The 16,703-nt window shown below is 47.2% G+C and overlaps 10 protein-coding genes across 10 annotated transcripts; 6 read left to right on the top strand and 4 right to left on the bottom strand.

Annotated features, from left to right (window-relative positions):
• Window positions 1–1,075: 1,075 nt before the first annotated feature.
• Window positions 1,076–2,795, top strand: BJ212DRAFT_1266383 (uncharacterized protein; the record flags this gene model as incomplete). Its single annotated transcript, XM_041330562.1, has 6 exons — window positions 1,076–1,162; window positions 1,213–1,395; window positions 1,459–1,565; window positions 1,619–1,706; window positions 1,996–2,045; window positions 2,282–2,795. The coding sequence occupies 6 exons, from the start codon at window positions 1,076–1,078 to the stop codon at window positions 2,793–2,795; spliced, it is 1,029 nt and encodes a 342-aa protein (XP_041195687.1).
• A 517-nt stretch (window positions 2,796–3,312) lies between these two features.
• BJ212DRAFT_1552950 (uncharacterized protein) lies at window positions 3,313–5,515 on the top strand (the record flags this gene model as incomplete). Its single annotated transcript, XM_041341926.1, has 8 exons — window positions 3,313–3,498; window positions 3,565–3,656; window positions 3,708–3,795; window positions 3,847–3,918; window positions 3,974–4,064; window positions 4,121–4,251; window positions 4,309–4,364; window positions 4,424–5,515. 8 exons carry the CDS (start codon window positions 3,313–3,315, stop codon window positions 5,097–5,099), a joined length of 1,392 nt encoding a protein of 463 aa, XP_041195686.1. The 3' UTR covers window positions 5,100–5,515.
• Window positions 5,259–7,922, bottom strand: BJ212DRAFT_1266824 (tRNA synthetases class II-domain-containing protein; the record flags this gene model as incomplete). The annotated part of the gene is made up of 13 exons (XM_041330611.1): window positions 5,259–5,441; window positions 5,467–5,565; window positions 5,636–5,746; window positions 5,818–5,996; window positions 6,046–6,106; window positions 6,163–6,324; window positions 6,378–6,530; window positions 6,581–6,619; window positions 6,681–7,132; window positions 7,184–7,304; window positions 7,355–7,453; window positions 7,510–7,687; window positions 7,744–7,922. The coding sequence occupies 13 exons, from the start codon at window positions 7,920–7,922 to the stop codon at window positions 5,259–5,261; spliced, it is 2,016 nt and encodes a 671-aa protein (XP_041195685.1).
• Window positions 7,923–8,433: 511 nt separating this feature from the next.
• Window positions 8,434–9,480, top strand: BJ212DRAFT_1478526 (uncharacterized protein; the record flags this gene model as incomplete). The annotated part of the gene is made up of 3 exons (XM_041339723.1): window positions 8,434–8,783; window positions 8,855–9,224; window positions 9,283–9,480. 3 exons carry the CDS (start codon window positions 8,434–8,436, stop codon window positions 9,478–9,480), a joined length of 918 nt encoding a protein of 305 aa, XP_041195684.1.
• A 159-nt stretch (window positions 9,481–9,639) lies between these two features.
• BJ212DRAFT_1266234 (uncharacterized protein) lies at window positions 9,640–10,673 on the bottom strand (the record flags this gene model as incomplete). Its single annotated transcript, XM_041330554.1, has 5 exons — window positions 9,640–10,002; window positions 10,064–10,246; window positions 10,308–10,411; window positions 10,478–10,559; window positions 10,626–10,673. 5 exons carry the CDS (start codon window positions 10,671–10,673, stop codon window positions 9,640–9,642), a joined length of 780 nt encoding a protein of 259 aa, XP_041195683.1.
• Window positions 10,674–10,779: 106 nt separating this feature from the next.
• Window positions 10,780–12,281, top strand: BJ212DRAFT_1339942 (Ribokinase-like protein). The gene is made up of 7 exons (XM_041335083.1): window positions 10,780–11,020; window positions 11,077–11,241; window positions 11,303–11,477; window positions 11,525–11,589; window positions 11,640–11,878; window positions 11,932–12,000; window positions 12,063–12,281. The coding sequence occupies exons 2-7, from the start codon at window positions 11,099–11,101 to the stop codon at window positions 12,230–12,232; spliced, it is 861 nt and encodes a 286-aa protein (XP_041195682.1). The 5' UTR covers window positions 10,780–11,020; window positions 11,077–11,098; the 3' UTR covers window positions 12,233–12,281.
• Window positions 12,282–13,391, bottom strand: BJ212DRAFT_1339935 (histone-fold-containing protein). The gene is made up of 8 exons (XM_041335082.1): window positions 13,366–13,391; window positions 13,188–13,311; window positions 13,124–13,138; window positions 12,906–13,035; window positions 12,766–12,831; window positions 12,617–12,711; window positions 12,504–12,572; window positions 12,282–12,454 (listed from the first exon to the last, which is right to left on the bottom strand). Exons 4-8 carry the CDS (start codon window positions 12,991–12,993, stop codon window positions 12,311–12,313), a joined length of 462 nt encoding a protein of 153 aa, XP_041195681.1. The 5' UTR covers window positions 12,994–13,035; window positions 13,124–13,138; window positions 13,188–13,311; window positions 13,366–13,391; the 3' UTR covers window positions 12,282–12,310.
• Window positions 13,185–13,656, top strand: BJ212DRAFT_1339934 (uncharacterized protein). Its single transcript, XM_041335081.1, has 4 exons — window positions 13,185–13,311; window positions 13,366–13,430; window positions 13,479–13,502; window positions 13,559–13,656. The coding sequence occupies exons 1-4, from the start codon at window positions 13,213–13,215 to the stop codon at window positions 13,575–13,577; spliced, it is 207 nt and encodes a 68-aa protein (XP_041195680.1). The 5' UTR covers window positions 13,185–13,212; the 3' UTR covers window positions 13,578–13,656.
• A 406-nt stretch (window positions 13,657–14,062) lies between these two features.
• On the top strand, window positions 14,063–14,957 carry BJ212DRAFT_1339925 (uncharacterized protein). Its single transcript, XM_041335080.1, has 3 exons — window positions 14,063–14,339; window positions 14,449–14,466; window positions 14,521–14,957. Exons 1-3 carry the CDS (start codon window positions 14,162–14,164, stop codon window positions 14,718–14,720), a joined length of 396 nt encoding a protein of 131 aa, XP_041195679.1. The 5' UTR covers window positions 14,063–14,161; the 3' UTR covers window positions 14,721–14,957.
• A 1-nt stretch (window position 14,958) lies between these two features.
• BJ212DRAFT_1339924 (uncharacterized protein) lies at window positions 14,959–16,255 on the bottom strand. Its single transcript, XM_041335079.1, has 7 exons — window positions 16,203–16,255; window positions 15,967–16,145; window positions 15,771–15,913; window positions 15,697–15,721; window positions 15,624–15,636; window positions 15,213–15,564; window positions 14,959–15,159 (listed from the first exon to the last, which is right to left on the bottom strand). Exons 1-6 carry the CDS (start codon window positions 16,211–16,213, stop codon window positions 15,393–15,395), a joined length of 543 nt encoding a protein of 180 aa, XP_041195678.1. The 5' UTR covers window positions 16,214–16,255; the 3' UTR covers window positions 14,959–15,159; window positions 15,213–15,392.
• Window positions 16,256–16,703: the final 448 nt, after the last annotated feature.

Below are 16,703 nucleotides of genomic sequence, written 5' to 3'. Positions count from 1 at the left end.
AAGCTTTCGAAACAATGTTACAACCTAAAGCTGTACCATACAACCGGAATGGAAGTAGCAAAACAGTTTATTTTGTTTAAAAAATCATATGGACAACATCGGTGGCAGACTAGGCACTCACAAATTTGATCACCCTGGGCTTCCGTCATTCATATAATGTGGGTGGCATGTGCACATCACCTGTAGAACGACGCAACGTGTCTCCAGTGCGAAAACATCGCTGTCTCACATCAATGACGAAATGACAGAGACGTTCATATGTAGCATTGCATCTTAAAAAGCATCTGAGTAGAAAGCAGTTCATCTCGTGGGCGCATGACGCTCATAGAGTAGACGGGGAGTGCCACCTCAAACAGATTCTAAACTTACTGGAGAAGTCACGAAGACGAGGATGACACAGCTTCCTTGCAGGGCTTACCCACATATTCGTAGAACAGATGCCATATCGTTCACCTTACGTGGCATAGTAATGACAGTGAATGGAGAGAAGCCCTGCAAGCACCCCAAGGACGAGAACTTTGACCAATAGTTGCGGCGCTGCCATACATAGAGGAGAACAGCATCTAGCGAGGCGATAGTTGCCTTAACGCTATTAATGCGTGCCATCAGAGCGAGGTATCTTCGTGGTATTGCACCGGGATGCACGGCTCGCTTTCCAAACTGCCTGAAAGACCTGATCTCATCGCCTAAAGGATTGTTTCTTCATGTAGATGCATATGGGGCGTTGAAGGAAGCATAATGTATCATCTCGGCTTTTGCATAGGCAGCCTCAGGAAAGCTTCAAAAACCAAGTGGCAATAGTTATAGTGGGCACTGAGCACTAGAGGTGAGAAATGAAGCGCAAAGACAAGCAATGTGCGCACTGCGAGAAACACTCACGAGCGACTCTCCACAAATGTATCTAGGAAGTTGTGGCACAATTAATACTTAAGTGCTTGCCAGTTGGCTAGTGGTACTAGTAGTAGGACTCGGAGATGGGCCTCGGCAAGTCCGAGGCATCAAAGTTGTTTGCCTATATTTGGCGCAGCGTGTTAGTGCCCATGAAACTTTCGTCCTTGTCGCAAGTACTATTGTCATGCAGGCTAATATTGACGCGACGCAAACACCCACTGCGGAGGGTGTGGACCCTATAATTGATGATGGTGACGAATTTGAATCGAAGGTTCGCTCCCTCGTCTCTTAAACTTCAACGTCTCAGACCTTGTCCTCCAGGAAATTCAGCTCATGAAGCAACGGGTTGAGGAAATGGAACGTGAAGCAAAAAAACTGAGGGAGTTGCAGGCAGCTGCAGAGTCAGCAAATGGGGGATCCGCTACTGAGGCGGACCAAGGTGTTCCGATGGAGACTGAGGAAGACAAGTCCATCGCCGACGGCCGGAGCGTATTTGTTGGCAATGTGCGACTATCTGCGCCTTCTACCGCGGCGGTGACTTTGCTCACGCTGTTCTTTTTTATCTAGGTGGACTACGGGGCAACCCCAGAAGAAATCCAAGCGCACTTCCAGGCTTGCGGGACGATCAATCGTGTAACTATTCTTTGTGACAAGTTCACCGGACACCCTAAAGGGTACGTGAGGTTTTTCTTCTAACACCCAATTCGTCTTAGTTCTTCGCTCACAGGTTTGCCTATGTCGAATTTGCCGAGCTTGAACACATAGATGCAGCATTAGCTATGGACAATTCCCTATTCCGCGGACGACTAATAAAAGTGCTTGTGACGTTTTCCGAGCATTAGCATGTCATCTAATCATTACATTCACAGGTAACTACAAAGCGGACTAATGTTCCTGGGTTCAACCGGGGGAGAGGGCGGGGAGGTGGTTACCGCGGTGGATATCGAGGTGGTCACCGTGGTGGGTACGGGTACAGCCCCTATAGAGCACGCGGCAGGTAAACTTTCTACGATACATTCCATACGCAAAGCTAACGAATATTACAGAGGGCGCGGGCGTGGATTCTAATTACAAAATTGAGGACCTTGACGCGCACAGCGTCAGCGCGTGCGCGGCCCTTCGCATCCTGTACGTCAGCTGTCCTCTATCCTTGCGTGCACTTTGGAAACCAGGCTGTGCGTCTTACGAACGGACGTCTGCTACGCTCTATTATCTTGTTTTCTCGCTATGTATTATTTTCATACATACTCTGCTTGCTCTAAAATGCAATTGTCGATAATTATCATGCGGGACACTAGCTCGGCGTTTGCCGGCCATGATATTATAATCTACCAAATACGTAACTTGAACGGACTTGCGCGACTATCACTATGTTCCCAAAATCATGTAGAACGTTCATCAGACATTTGTCGAGCAATACTGCGGTATATCCCTTCTCGAAGGCTGTCATACTTCCGCCGCTCCCTCCAGCAATGCCTGCTTCCCAGATGGAGGCTTTGCGCCAAGGGAAAGGCATAATGGCTTACTTGCAAAAAAGTCTCCCCCATCCTGCAAAACAAAAATGGCTTGCTACATGGTTTGCCAGAAGACATCCGGACCGACTTCTTCCTGGCTCGGTACTGTCGGTCAGCCTCGAGCATGCACCCACTACTTTCTCCGGGGTTCTGCTGTCCATACGACGGCGGGGCACTGACACATCCTTTATCCTGCGGAATGTTATACAACGAACAGGCGTGGAGATGCAGCTTTTTGTGAACTCGCCGCATGTGAAGGATATCAAAATTTTGCAGAGAGCCGGCGGCGGAGGTGGAAAGGAAGGAAGACGGCAGCGACGGGCCAAATTATTCTTCCTCAGAGACACACCAGAGAAGATGACTGCTATCTCTGCGGGTGTGAAGGCCTAAGCATGGTAGGTATGTTACAATCTCAGCTTGCTTCGTGGCTGATTTCCTCTGGTATTTCTGAATTCTAGTATCGACGCCTGCTCACCAGATTACTGTCTGGGGGATCTGTCTACGAATTTGACTGCAGCTGTATCCTGTGCAAATTACACATAATCGCTGATTTTTTCTGATCGGAGAGGAAGTCTGGGCGGTGGTCCGTGGATACAGGGCGGAGCAAACGGGTTGATGCCATTAATACTGAATTTTGTTGCATACTCCGCTACATTAACTTGTTTTTTCATACCCGAGCTTGCAGTATTTCATCAGTGGAATTGTTACTTGAGCTGTGACTTTTTATTTCCGTGAGCAATGCCCATGCCGTCTGGTACAGCACCCTCAGTCAGGCGACGAGAGATATCAGGTTTACTAGCCGCCCGTAACGTTACCCAATTGGGTAGCGTCGCATGCTAAGGGGACATCATTCTCTGCAACTGCACTGCATCACTACAGGCAGTTTGACTAGCCTCATTGTTCCAGCATGCCTCGAGAGCATCGTTCTATGCGTAGCCTTGCTATATCACCGAAGCGCACATCCTCTCCTGGTCCTCCTTCACCCACGTTTTCAGATGCAACACACGCTTCTGCAATGAACTTTGGTGCAGACGGTCCTGAGAAGATCATTACTCGGGCTAACCTCAAAGTTAGCTTGCAGTCTTATGACGACGTGCGTTCCTTGTCAATACGTCGTCGAAGTTCAGAAGAGTCTAATACATGATGGGTTTCTGCGCAGCTCATGAATGCAAGCGCGAATTATCGTGCTGCCTTACTCCATATGTCGAAAGTGACTTTTGCATTTGCAGATGCTTTGGAGAAATGTTCAGGGTATGCTCCGACTGTCAATATCGAGTAGAAACCCGTGACTCATTCATGCAGTTTGAAGGGACCTACGTACGAAGCAGGCACAAGACTACAGGCCGCCTCAGGACTTCATCATCTCATCGGTAATCATTGGCATGTCCTTGTACGAATTACTATTATTCTTCCTTGCTTCAATTCTTATACTTTTGAATAGGCGGAGACACTTGACAAAAGCTTCGAGAAACCATTGCGGCAACATTTGGACACATACCGAACGATCGTAAACGTACGCAGCTCCTCCGCAGCCTCATGTCGAACCCTTTCATATATTATTGTTACAGGAGCGCTCCGCATCGTATGAGAAGGCTCTTCGTGAAAAGAGTGAAATCATTCGCCAAACAGAATTGAGTAACATGAATAAAAAGCAACGAAGTAAGTCTCTTCTTCCGGTCTTCTCGGGCCTTGAGTGACGTCTGTCACCTATTCAGACCTGCAAAGCTTCCGTGAAGCCCTTGCAGTCCTCCAGCGCCAAGTGGATGACCTGGATGGTCTCAAGGCACAGCACTACCAAGAAATAATGGAGCACGAGGAAGAAGTCTGGGACGTGGTGCAAGGCAAGGTGTGTGTATTGAAAAATCATCACACCTTCGTAAAATGCTGACCTTTTCGCCTCCAGGTGTGCGTAGCCGTTCGTTCGACTATGGATGTATTTGACAGATTCACGAATAAGGCGTGAGTCACATTAAGACCCTGAAATTTACTATTACTCAAAGCCTATCCCCGCCTTGTAGATCGGATTCTATCTTGGAAGCGATGCTCCAGTCTGTTCCAGACCCTTTTGACTCGTATGGACCTCCTCAGGCGGAGGACCAGATCTTCACCATTCTTCCTCCGCTGGCCGTAATGGCCAATGCACCCTCGCCCTCGCCGAGCCCATTGGCTACCACACCACCACCCCCAAATTCTGTTATATCCCCAGCGATCATTAATAATTCTTGGGCTCCAAATGGGGGTTTCTTCGCCACAACTTCAGAATGGGCTGATTCTGTCTCCCCTTCTTCAACTCCTACCCGATCGGCATCGCCCTCTGCCCAGCTTAAGCGTCGTCAGTCTCATCCGCAGAGCACTACACACTACGCACGAAAGGCAGAGTCTAAGCTTCGAAGTGTTCTTTCAGTAATTGATGAGACACACGTCCGTCATTCGAGTGACTCTGTCGATACACCCTCCTCAGAATCCCAGGCTTCACCGCCTGATATACACGCAGAGACTCTCGAACCTGATACGAGTTGGGAGTCATTTACCTATGGCACATCACCATATCCTTCCGTCGCGGACGATTCCACTCCAGTTCAATCCACATTAGTTGATTCGACGATGAGACATTCTACTCAGAATAACATTGGGGAATCTGACCTCAGTTATATTCCCCAGTCGCCACAGTCGGATGAAACACTACCAGTTTAGTAATTGCATATTATAATTTTTGTTGTTTTCGTTTACGATGAGATATGATCATTTATAGTGCACAAACAGCTGACGAGGACATTGATGCCTTTTTCACGATGTGGTCATTAGTTATGATAATCAACCGATTAGCTGGTGCTAAAAGTACCGGGACATGCTTCAACAACGTGTGGGTCGGACACCATACTGATATAGCACCTCTTCGTTGATGGCCGCCGGACTCCTGAAAAGTAGATCTGTGCCTGCTCCAGTTTTTGGGAAGGCGATGACATCTCGAATGGTTGGCGTCTTGCAAAGGATAGCCATCAGGCGATCAAAGCCTAGATCGGAGGTTTTTGTCAGCTTTTAGTGTGTAGGCTACAGAAACCTTGAATGGCTTGCCGAGGGCGATTCCGCCATGAGGGGGTGCACCGCATTTGAGGGCATGCAGAAGATGATCAAACGACGACTTCTCAGCATCACTCAGCTATAAAAAAAAATGCGAGTGAGTCGGGACAAAGTATAACACGCCACAGGGGCGAGACAGAGAACCGAACCTGTAAAACCTGGGAAAAGATGTACTCTTGCATAGTAGCATCGTGTACCCTAACCGAGCCTCCACCAATCTCAACGCCATTCAGAACTAGGTCGTAATGTTGTCCCCGAACCTGAAAAGTAAAGTCGAGACCAAGGATAAGCTACTGGCGCGAAGGACTCCTGAAAACAAATTAGCACAAACCTGATCAATACGGCCTGCGTACATGGCTTCTATATCTTGCCACATCGGCGCTGTGAAAGGGTGATGTGTGCTGCTCCACCGCCCGCGAGCCAAGAACTCCTTGTCAGGATCAGCGCGGGTGAATAGTGGAAACTCGGTGACCCAAAGGAAGTGAGGAATCATGTGAGGTACGTAATCACCTACAAACGGTATAAATGCCTCTCCGTTACAATAGTAAACAGCGCATACCGCGGGCTTGTGCCAACTCAGATATTCGTGTTCGCAGGCGACCCAAAGCAGTGGACCCGCCCTATCCACATGTAATACATATGACTTGGAAGCAGCGGAGATAGTATAGAGACACACCTCGGGAATTTTGCGACGACGAGATAGCCATATGGTATCGCCGCTACTGACTCGCAACGTCTTATTCAAAAGGGCGTGCTCCTCGCTGCTCAGCTTCAAATCCATAGATCGGTTGTCACACAGCCAATTTAACAAATTACTATCGGCGATCACAGAGCGGCTCTATAAACTGATCATGTGAAATTATCGATACTGATCAAGAAGTGATAACTGACGACATTCGGTTCGTTCTCGTAGTTGCATTCTTCACTTGCCCGCAAGAATGAGCAGCTCTCAGATGGACGAATAACGATCGCCTCAAGAATGTCCCCGAGGTCCTCAAACGACGCCTGAACATGAATCGGTAGCGAGGGCGTAATGTCCTGGATCTAGTATAGGCAGTGTAAGCGTTATTCAACGTACAAGCAGTCTATACAACCTCAAGATCGATCCGAGTGTCGGGTTTGTCTGAACCATACTAAACGATCATTAATATGACCAAATTACAATGTCCCTCGATCGGTAAATGGCTAGCTTACACGTGCCATTGCTTCGTTGTAGGTGATCACCCGGAACGAGCTCGGAAGTGTGATTTCTTCGACTTTCTGCCATATGCGTCGAACAAGCCTTTCGATTATGGCACGAACCTCGTGGCCTCCGATTCGCCATGTATTGGATGGGAAAATATCTGAATCCACACCCCATGAGATAAATGCCATTTCTAGATCGATTTGCGTGAACTCGGGTTGTCTGTCCTTCCGACCATCTTCATCACGGAAGCACCTGGCTATTTGAAAATACTTGTCAACAGCTCCAGAACAGATGAGCAACTGTTTTGGTTGCTGTGGAGACTGGGGAAGAGCGTAGAATAGGGGGGTATGTTTTCCATCATGCTGTGTAGTTGATTGTCCGACACGAGACGGGACCAAAAACTCTCTTGCACCTTCTGGCGTTGACTTCAAAAGCAGCGGAGTCTCCACTTCAAGAAATCCTAGGAGTGACCATGATCTTAGGACATTTGGCGGATATCAAGAGCACGCACCATCGTCATGCAGAGTATCCCGAATTATTCGAGCAACTTGGCTTCTTTTTCTGATGTTGTCTGCAAGGGCAGTCCTGCGAAGATCAAGATATCGAAAACGTGCCCTAAGGTCTTCATTGACCTATTATTGATCTCATTAATAGCAGAAGAACTCCGCGTCACCCCGCATACCAATGTCTGATTGTCTGACGGTATGAATGGCATGTTACAATGCGCAGGATTGAGGAGAGTAAAGCTATTTACTTGGACCTCAATCTGCCCTGTGCCTTCCTTGATAGTATTTTGGATGAGCGTCTAGAGCTTGTGAGAAAAAAGGGCCTACTAACATCACGGCGAGATGGTTCTGGTCTTACGAGGACTTCACCCTCGATCGCAATGGTGGACTCTACAGGAAGTTCGGACAACGCGGTCAGATGAGCATTCGCATGCCCCTTGCGTACAACCAATTGGGTTATTCCAAAAGAATCTTTGATGGGAAAGAAGGACATTGTCTTTGACACTTTGCTTTATTTAGCAAAAGTAAGCAAATTGAAGGGAGAACGGATCCAGAAGGTAATCACCGTTCAGGGAGCAGCCAACCAGTCAACGTGACGTGGATGCCAGCGTGCGCGGGAGTGAGCTCACCACACGTATGAGTCCGTTTTGGATACGGGGCTGTTAATGACACACGAGTTAGTACAGCGTTGAGAGCGGAAGAATCGCGTGAAGAACGCGTTATTTTGCTGACCGGAACGAGCATCGCCTCGCGTTTGAACATGCCTCTTTGCATTCCATAATGCAGGAGTTCGAAAATAGTGCGACTTCGAGGAGGGTCTGGAATTTAAGACTTGTTTCGTCACTAAACAATTGATCAAAAGTCCCCCTAGGCTGCGCATGACTACGGAATGTTAGCAATTGGGAACTTCCTACTTACTGTTGACTGTTTTATGCTAAGTTCACTAGTTACGTAATTAACGGTAAAAATAATTTTCCGTAACTCATGCTTGCTGGCATGTTTTGTACCCACCACCTCGTTTCCCTTAAGCTTTTTATTTTTATGTAATTTTAATCAAATCTAAGCTTACATCTCAATGTCATCCTCTATCCATGGACTTTCTCAGTCTTTCTAGTTCAATTCGCTTGCATTCATTTTTTTCCTTCACACGGCGGCAATCACTCAAAAATAATATTCTATAGACACCTGTGCGCCCGAGGCTTGCCTTTATAAGAGGTCCCGCGTTCAGCTCGGGTTGCATTAAGCACCCATGTCCATGTACAGCTTACCAGTCGAGCTTCTCGATAGCATCGCGCAGTATCTTTCTTGCTCTTCTCTCGCTTCTCTTGCTCAAACATGCTCCGCTCTCTGTCCAGTGGCACACCGCGTCCTCTACCGTAGTGTATCGGCTTCCGCCTGGTCGCAAAACTTATGTGTCATCGACACTCTTGCGAAGAAACCGCATGTTGCGCGTTTCGTGCGGTCCTTTTACATCGCTATAGATTCGCTTGCTCCCGTCTTCCTCGCCTATTATCGCCAACTTGCTAAAGCCATTCTTAATATGTCAGAGTTAACCTCTCTTACTCTTCTCGTGGATTCGAGCGTGAGCTGGGTGTTGAAGGAAGCGTCAAGTCGTATCCACTTCCCGCACTTGCTTCAGTTCACTTGCTCTTCTCTTTCGATGAAAACGTCGCCAGGTTCCTTGATAGAACGCCGTCGCTTCTTGAGCTTGAAGTAGATTCTATCCCTACCGTGTTCATGCGCAATTCCCCACTCCCTTACCTCGCTCCAACTTCTATTCCCCAACTGCAACAGTTCATTGGCTCATCCCGGGCAGCCGAATTAATTGTTCCCGGCCGTCCGGTGAGCAGTATTCATCTGAACGGCGAAGGCCTTATGGAGGATGATATTCCTCTGCTTGCCCGCTCGACTGTCCCTGTAATCATCCTGGGAGCTGTTACAAATGCACCTCCTGTGCCCTTCTTGGAGACACTGCACAGGCATGTGCCTCACTTAGTCTATTTGCGACTGATGTCAACTAAGGACATCTTCATTGCTCCAACTGCCGTAAGTCGTCATGGCTTTTCACTTGTAGCGCCCAGGAACATTAATTTATGTGGTACAGGAATTCTACGAGCAGGTGGCCAGCGTTCTGACGTCCTTCACGGAGCTCAATGCATTCGAGTTCTCCGGGATGCACTGGGACTCTCAGGTAAAGCAAAATGACGGCGCAAAGAGGGTTTGGCAGTCAGCGCCCCTTCAAATCAGGAACCATCCTGAGGATGACCTGCTTTTTGGTTCAGAAATCTTCCTTGCGTATTGATCTCACTTAGACGCATACTTCTACACTATAATCTTGCAGGTAATTATATCGACGAGCGCAGTATACTCATTTCGTCACCCCAAAATCAATTTACGTAGTAGTCTAACATATAGCATTTATTCCCAGTACATGCCTAATACGATACAAGTGTCTAGTTGTCTAGCTCATTTCTTCGATCGCACGGTTAACAAATGATACAGCATCATAACAAACGAGACACCCTTCACTCAGTTCTGATATGCTTGTCCCTCGTCCTCCAACGAACTTTGCAGCAAAGCCGACATAATTGAGTCCATATTGCGGCAGCTCGAATTTCAAGAACTGCCATCCTCTCGCAGGTTCGCCATCGACGGTCACTTTCTCCTCCACAACATCATATTCTATCCTTCTGAAATCAAAGCCGAGGCCAATCCCGAGAGCTTTGGTGTAAGCCTCTTTCAGGGTCCATATCCAGTAAAACCTGCGAATTGCCTCTTCCTCAGTGACGTCAGCAAGAATTAAATTCTTTTCTCGAGCCGTGAGCTTTCGGTGATAAGGCGAGGGAATGAGCGCAGCCCGAAGATACGAAGCACGGACGTTTCACCTGACTGTCGACGATGTCAACAAATTCAGTAAAAGTAGTCCGCGGAGGAATTTTGAGTTTCATGACATCAACTCCTACACTGAATGCTGGAGGTCCTAAATCGCCCGTCCCGAAGGCCATGGCGATGACGCCTTCATCATGAGTAACATTGAAAGCCAAGGGAGGGTCTATTCCAGGAGTTGTCTAGGTAAAGGATCGATATAAGATGGGAGTGAATAAGGTGAATTATTTTGCAAAGACATACACAATATGGCTTCCCCGTATCAGTAGCTGCAAAAGTCATGGCATCTTGGGCCACGCCTCGCTTCTTGAGCAAGACTCTGGGGAGAAGATTGCCAATGAGCGATCCTTGATGAAAGATCAAGCGTAAGTATGGGTGGTGACAATGTATAACCTGCTGAGTTGCATACGTACGACAAGCGTCTTCGCGGCGATGAAACTTGGTGATCTTGCTCTGCGCTGTCTGATCGACTAGGGGCAATGCGCTGTGATAAAGCTAATCGGACGTATGAGGCGATCAGAACGGTAACGTGAAATGCAACGTGAACGACATGGCACGCACGGAATCCGGGAATTCGAGCGGGTCGTATATGACATTCCAAACTTGCATGAGTGGTATAGATTGCTAGATACTTATCCAGTTGCAGACACTATTATCAGCGGAGACGCCAAGGTAACACCATGCCCGGAAGCAACCGGCGGGTTAGCAACAGTAACACAGGCTGGGTTTGCTTCATACCTCATACTATTCCAGACATGACGACCCGATTTGTGACCTTTGGGATGTTTATTATTGATGAATTTTCCTTTGCAGACGAACAAGGGAAACCTACCGGAGAGACGATGGCGCCCCAGGGAAGCTAGTTACAGATTCATGCTGCTGTCAACGTCCTCACGTCATATGTCATGATAGATCGGAGGTGGAGGAACGTATGCTACTATCGGTGCTCGCGTCTGGTCAGCATTAACGAGTTTCATGACTTGGATTTGTGAACGACTCGACCTTCTTGCAGGTTACCTCCTGATACCCTTGGGATGATTATCGATCGAGGAAACGATTTCCCTCAGGACATCCAGAATCGGTTACTGACATACGGTTCTGACATATGGCACTTTCGTGACGACATAAATCGTGTTACTACTCGATCAAGGAATTCCTACAGAGGAGAATATCGAGGGTCGTTATCTCTTCACATTATACATCTATCGCCACCGCCTGACATTCCCATACGACAATAGTTTTGAATACATTACTCCGCGGATCAGACTGACGCCTCGCGACTTGGAAAGAACGCGGCTTACACGTCCTGCTTCGATTCATTTCATTTGTTCACCCACGCGCGCGCTTCAAATCATATCAGAAATACAAGAGATTGAAGGATGGAACCCGACCACAATATTTGAACCCATACCTGTTCGTGCAGGCTTCTGTCTCACAATTGATGATTGAATATTAAGCAGGACAGATGTATTCCCGAGGAGTTACCTTCACTGAAAGCAGTCCTCCCTCATATCGCAATCCTTAGGTAGGCGAGACATAGTCAGCATCGGTGTCTTCTGCTCACGCGAATACTAGTCCAAATGCTGAAGAGGCCCTGAGCCTACTTTCTTTTCCATTGGTTGTTACGAAATCTGCTGTAGAAAATGCTGCATCGGAGTTCTTGAAGATGGGTGTGGGTAAAGAAAATAGTGGAAGCGTTATAATACGCAGTGGTGCCCTCGGTGCATACGTCATGACTTCTCACAGGAAAGGGCAATGGATTGACGCATTCTGGAGTTCCACTGAGAATATCGACAAGGTGGTTGATGTCACAGGTGATTCTTTGGGTAAATATGTGCATGGCCGTGATTATACTGATAGAAACCAGGTGCTGGGAACGCTTTTCTTGGCGGGCTCGCTGCAGGATTGTCCATCGCAAACGGAAATGTCTATGAAGGTTTGTCAGTGTGCTCATAATACTGACACACAGCTAATTAGACCGTTATTCACGCATTCTAGCATCACTGTATGCTTCGGTGTCAGCCTCTTTCACTGTTCAACAATTTGGTCTTCCACACCTTACAGTGGGTTCCAATGGAGTGGAAGAATGGAACCAAGACTCTCCACATAGACGCCTTGAAGTTCTGCGGCAGCGACAAGACAGAGAAATAGAAAATAAAAATCATTAGAAGTACTGATGTACGGGGTCCGATACAACAATAATACGAATCGCAGGTACCATGAGTGTTCGCTATCGGCGTCACCACTTAAGTTTCGGCCGATGGCTGTTGCTGCCCCTGCGGTTGAGCAAATTTTGCACGACTTGCAGCGAAAAGTTCTTCTTGCTTTGCCATAAGTTCTTCTGGCGTCATACCCGAATCTTTTATCTTGTCTGCTTTCTTCTCTCGGTCCTGAAACAAAGTCTATCATATGATAGGTGTCAGTATGAACTTCACGCACCTTTTGTTGCTGTTTGTGATCTTTCAAGACATCTTCAACTTCAGTTGTAAAGGAATCGAAGCCTAGCCGCTACGGCAAAGTCAGCGGAGGATATAGGTCAATCATAAACATACCTTCAGTGCCGCGATGATGTGCTCTGGTGCTATTGTCTTCTTGGATTCTTGCTCACATATCTCGTTGGCCTCCGATGAGATCAAGTGAATAAATTCTACCAAATGTGTGAGCCCTATCGAGGCACAGGAAGATCATTGACGATGTTCACCTACACAACACTCTATGACTAGATCTCGCGTCTCCTTTGCACATGTGACCTCAGCTGGTAGTAGTTCTGAGAGCCAGGTAATGGGGATCGAGTAACAGTTCAAGAGGTCGGAAAATGAACTACATGCTTCTGAGACATACCACTAATCATCTTTGCAACCGTTGCCTTCGGCAGCGACAGATCTTCATCCGACGGTCCAGCTCCCGAGTGTCCTTCACGGTCTGACATATTTTGTACAAGTTAACGGCACGAACACGAACAAAGGCGAATCAAAGTGAGTATGTCACAGGTTGTATTTTCTTCCTTTTTTGCCTTTTTCGAAGTCCGAATTTACTTACATCTATCCTCTATCAACAACCAAGATGTCGTCGGTGCGTCGACAAGCTCATAGCCGGATGTCATGATATTAACCCACCCTAGGTCAACCCTGTTAACCCCAAGCCTTTCATGCAGGAGCTTACCGGGAAGCCGGTATTTGTAAGACTAAAATGGGGGCTCGAGTACAAAGGATTCCTTGTCAGTACGGATGGGTACATGAACCTTCAGGTATGGAGAACAAGTTTGATGCTTATTTCTATGGATCTCTAATATATTACATAGCTGGCTAACACAGAGGAATTCCAAGATGGGAAATCAAATGGTGCTCTGGGCGAAGTCTTCATCAGGTATGTTTCATTGATCTATCGTTTGTGCTCTTATCAGCTTTCCTGCAGGTGTAACAACGTGCTGTACATCATGAGTATCATTTATCCTGTTCAAGTTCTCTATGCTTACATGTTTTGCGACTTTACAGGGAAGCTCCTCCAGAATGATCATGCAGTGTACGCTCAAAACGACGGTTCGAGGCCATTACTCTTGTTGTATCATAGGACATTCGAGAGTTTATTCGATTGGAGTAGGTTTGTATAGTGCTTGCATTATCTATTGCGATGTAGATGCATCAAAGACCTGGATGATTATCTATCCTTGAACCTGCGTTTTGCAGCGGACGGCGTCTAGACTTGAGAGATAATCTCGCATCATAATATGACTGATTACCCGCAGTGCTGTGAACTCGGGCTCAAATTTCAGCCTTCTGTCAGTAGCAGCGGTGCCGGCTGATTTAGGTACTTTCTACGCTGGCAGTCATTCTTCGAAGACAGTACGAGTTGGTGAACAATTTATCTTCTGACTCGGACCATCCAATTCTTGGTATGAGTCTGGTGCCCCACACCGAAAGGTGTATTGAATGCACGGCCACTTATCTAACGGATAGACGGTTTGAAGCGGCTGCTTTTGATGGTCCTTGCAACTTTGGACTCAACCATGATTCGACGTGTCACGTGTGTATCAGCCTGAAATTTCAGAGGTCCTTCGTTTGCGAGCCATTTGTGATTCCTTTCACATTGTCATCAACATGGCAAAATCAACTCGATCAAAAGTAAAGCGTTCATTCAGGGCAAAAAAACGCGACGAAGGTGTATATGCAGCGACTGAAGCTGCACGTCTGCAGAGACTCCATTCTAAATTGATGGCGAAAATTGATGATGGAGATAAAGAATTAGCAGAACCAGTGGAAGGTGATGGTGCGCAAGGTTCGTCGCATTTTATAGCTCTACGATGGTACCAGGGGGAGCTGTATCTTTTCGCTCGTTTCGGTTTGTCCAATGCATAAATCATCATCGCTTACATCTACCCCACCAGATGATTCTACAGTACCAGGTCTACAAGTTCTCTGAACATAATCTTGAAATTCCAACCTGATCACTCCTTTAGATGCCATGGAACTCGATGATTCCGCAAAATCGTCAACAACAAAATCATCGCGCGTCTCGACTCACGGTCCAAGGAACTCGCGAAGGGAGGAGTGGAGAAAGTCAAAGGGCATGACGCCTGTACCGAAGTCGACGAGAATGAACCGCCAGGGACTACCAGCAGCGCGGCGGAAGTCTGGGCGCCCGTCACGTCGGCGATGATGCATGGCTACTGGCGTACGACCCTATGTCTTTTCATCAGGTTGCCTTACTTATCGCCGTGACATCTGTATACCACCACATATCCAAAAGCATTATACTTGCGATAACATAAATCGAAGTCCATCTCCATACCATCTCTGAGTCACAGTATATACATACTAAACAATTAGGGCGAATGAACCTATTTGATTACAGATATTTCTCCTACATTTGCAAACTCCAAGCTTCAAACTGTGAAATTCCGGGGTAGCACGGTGACAAAAAGTAATGTCCAGTATTCACTCAAACGGCTGAGCCAAAGTGGATATACGGTGAAATCTGAGCGGTCAAACGCCTGTCACCGTGAGGACCAGGATATTTCGAGTCTGACCCGGAGTCGACCGAAGTGCGGTCGCTGTCGCGCTCGTAGGGGGACTTACTCCTGGCGGATTGTGATGGGCTAGAACACATTATGATTAAATTTTCTCAGTTTGTCTTTGACCAAGTACATACCCAGACAAATCCATAGTGTTCATGGTGGCACGAATCCCCGACTTTGTTGTCTTAGGACCGGGCAAGGGCAAGAAGCTAATAGGACCCGGTGATGAAGGACTTCTAGGGCCAACTGAAGGAGAGATGGAATTGTGATTAACCAACGGCGGGTTATTGTGAACCCTCTCGCCGTTGCCTTTGTTATATGCATCGAGGCGAATAAACACACGACAGGCAGCAATAGCTCTGTGTGCTGTTATAAAAAATGACCATAAGAATAAAACAGAGCACGTACGAGACTGCAGCAGCGGGCACCTGGAATATAGAGTTCAGCCAGACAAAAAAAGCCGCTATGCAACTTACCATCGCGATGCTACATCCAGCATTTGTTTTAGCTCGGTAAAATGGAACGTAATCGTGAAAGCCACTCACACATTCATCTCATCTGAGAGTCCCAACACAAGTCAGGTTTGATTCTAAGAACATTGTGACATGACTAACTCACCGTTGAGGTTGAAAGCAGCTAAGACCTGTGTGGATGTCAGCCTGAGTGGGAGCATATTTGAAAAGAGGACCTACAGCTGGAACGGTGTTGCAGGTCGATGTGATGAGGAAGTAAACCAAGCCGTCACGACAGAGAAGGCCCGCAAGATCCTCATGTCTGAAACGTTTTCTCAGAACGAATAGTGTCATCACCAAAATCACGAAGTCAAATGACATAGCTAGTAGACATCGAATGAGCTGCGAAATGAAGCGGAGAACTTGGGTCACTTGCTGTAGGCGTAATTCAGGTTCAGGAGGATGTGATTTGTCCTGACAACCACGCAAGCCATAGGCTGGTGATCCCATGACGCTTGCACGGTCATTCCGGTGCGAATTAAGATCGCGCACTGTCCAAATGATAGGGCAAGCATCGACAGAACTGCCCAGCGTCTCCACTCCCAAAGCGCCATGCTTTGAAGGTGAGATCAGTGGCTTACAACAATTAATATAATGCGAGACAGTACTTACGTTCTGATCATCAGCGAAGTGGATGCACTTAGAATTGTTAAACTGCCTGCGATCTGCGAGTATCATATTAGCTCCAATTAATCCGATGATGTTCCCACCAGCTCACATAAGTGAATGTGTACAAAGCCTTAGGATAACCAATGTCAGCCGCAGTACGCATACGAGAAACAGCACACACATTACAATCAATCTAACCGAGACCGAAGATGAGTTACTTTATATTTGAGGGAAACACGAGGTTACCTTCGTGGATACATTGACGAAGATGATCCTGGAATTGACTTGAGTCAGTAACACGAGGGGACAGCTTAGCGGCTTACAATCCAATGAAAGCAAAGAGCATGCTGTAACGGCACAGAAAGAAGAAGACTGTAGACCATGTAAGCATCGGAGAATTGTTCATGGTTAATACACATACTCTGTGATCGTTAAGGTCAGCCACGATCATATATGAGAGAGGGACGCACCAAAGGCCAAGTCAGCTTGCGCCTACCCAAGAAT

Source organism: Suillus subaureus (assembly GCF_016647635.1).
Source record: "Suillus subaureus strain MN1 chromosome Unknown BJ212scaffold_8, whole genome shotgun sequence".
Taxonomy (NCBI): domain Eukaryota; kingdom Fungi; phylum Basidiomycota; class Agaricomycetes; order Boletales; family Suillaceae; genus Suillus; species Suillus subaureus.
This window is presented reverse-complemented; position numbering and strand designations above follow the sequence as displayed.

What these genes read in the sequence shown, in the direction of transcription:
- BJ212DRAFT_1339942 (XM_041335083.1), top strand. Translation starts at nt 11,099, where the DNA reads ATGATTATCGATCGAGGAAACGATTTCCCTCAGGACATCCAGAATCGG. An exon ending in TACAGAGGAGAATATCGAGG is followed by an intron (nt 11,242 to 11,302) that starts GTCGTTATCTCT and finishes ATACGACAATAG; the next exon opens with TTTTGAATACATTACTCCGC. An exon ending in CCTCATATCGCAATCCTTAG is followed by an intron (nt 11,590 to 11,639) that starts GTAGGCGAGACA and finishes CGCGAATACTAG; the next exon opens with TCCAAATGCTGAAGAGGCCC.
- BJ212DRAFT_1339935 (XM_041335082.1), bottom strand. Translation starts at nt 12,993, where the DNA reads ATGTCAGACCGTGAAGGACACTCGGGAGCTGGACCGTCGGATGAAGAT. An exon ending in AGTCATAGAGTGTTGTGTAG is followed by an intron (nt 12,712 to 12,765) that starts GTGAACATCGTC and finishes CACATTTGGTAG; the next exon opens with AATTTATTCACTTGATCTCA. An exon ending in ACATCATCGCGGCACTGAAG is followed by an intron (nt 12,573 to 12,616) that starts GTATGTTTATGA and finishes ACTTTGCCGTAG; the next exon opens with CGGCTAGGCTTCGATTCCTT.
- BJ212DRAFT_1339934 (XM_041335081.1), top strand. Translation starts at nt 13,213, where the DNA reads ATGCAGGAGCTTACCGGGAAGCCGGTATTTGTAAGACTAAAATGGGGG. An exon ending in ATGGGTACATGAACCTTCAG is followed by an intron (nt 13,312 to 13,365) that starts GTATGGAGAACA and finishes TATATTACATAG; the next exon opens with CTGGCTAACACAGAGGAATT. An exon ending in CTGGGCGAAGTCTTCATCAG is followed by an intron (nt 13,431 to 13,478) that starts GTATGTTTCATT and finishes GCTTTCCTGCAG; the next exon opens with GTGTAACAACGTGCTGTACA.
- BJ212DRAFT_1339925 (XM_041335080.1), top strand. Translation starts at nt 14,162, where the DNA reads ATGGCAAAATCAACTCGATCAAAAGTAAAGCGTTCATTCAGGGCAAAA.
- BJ212DRAFT_1339924 (XM_041335079.1), bottom strand. An exon ending in GAACCTGAATTACGCCTACA is followed by an intron (nt 15,914 to 15,966) that starts GCAAGTGACCCA and finishes GATGTCTACTAG; the next exon opens with CTATGTCATTTGACTTCGTG. An exon ending in CCTGCAACACCGTTCCAGCT is followed by an intron (nt 15,722 to 15,770) that starts GTAGGTCCTCTT and finishes ACATCCACACAG; the next exon opens with GTCTTAGCTGCTTTCAACCT.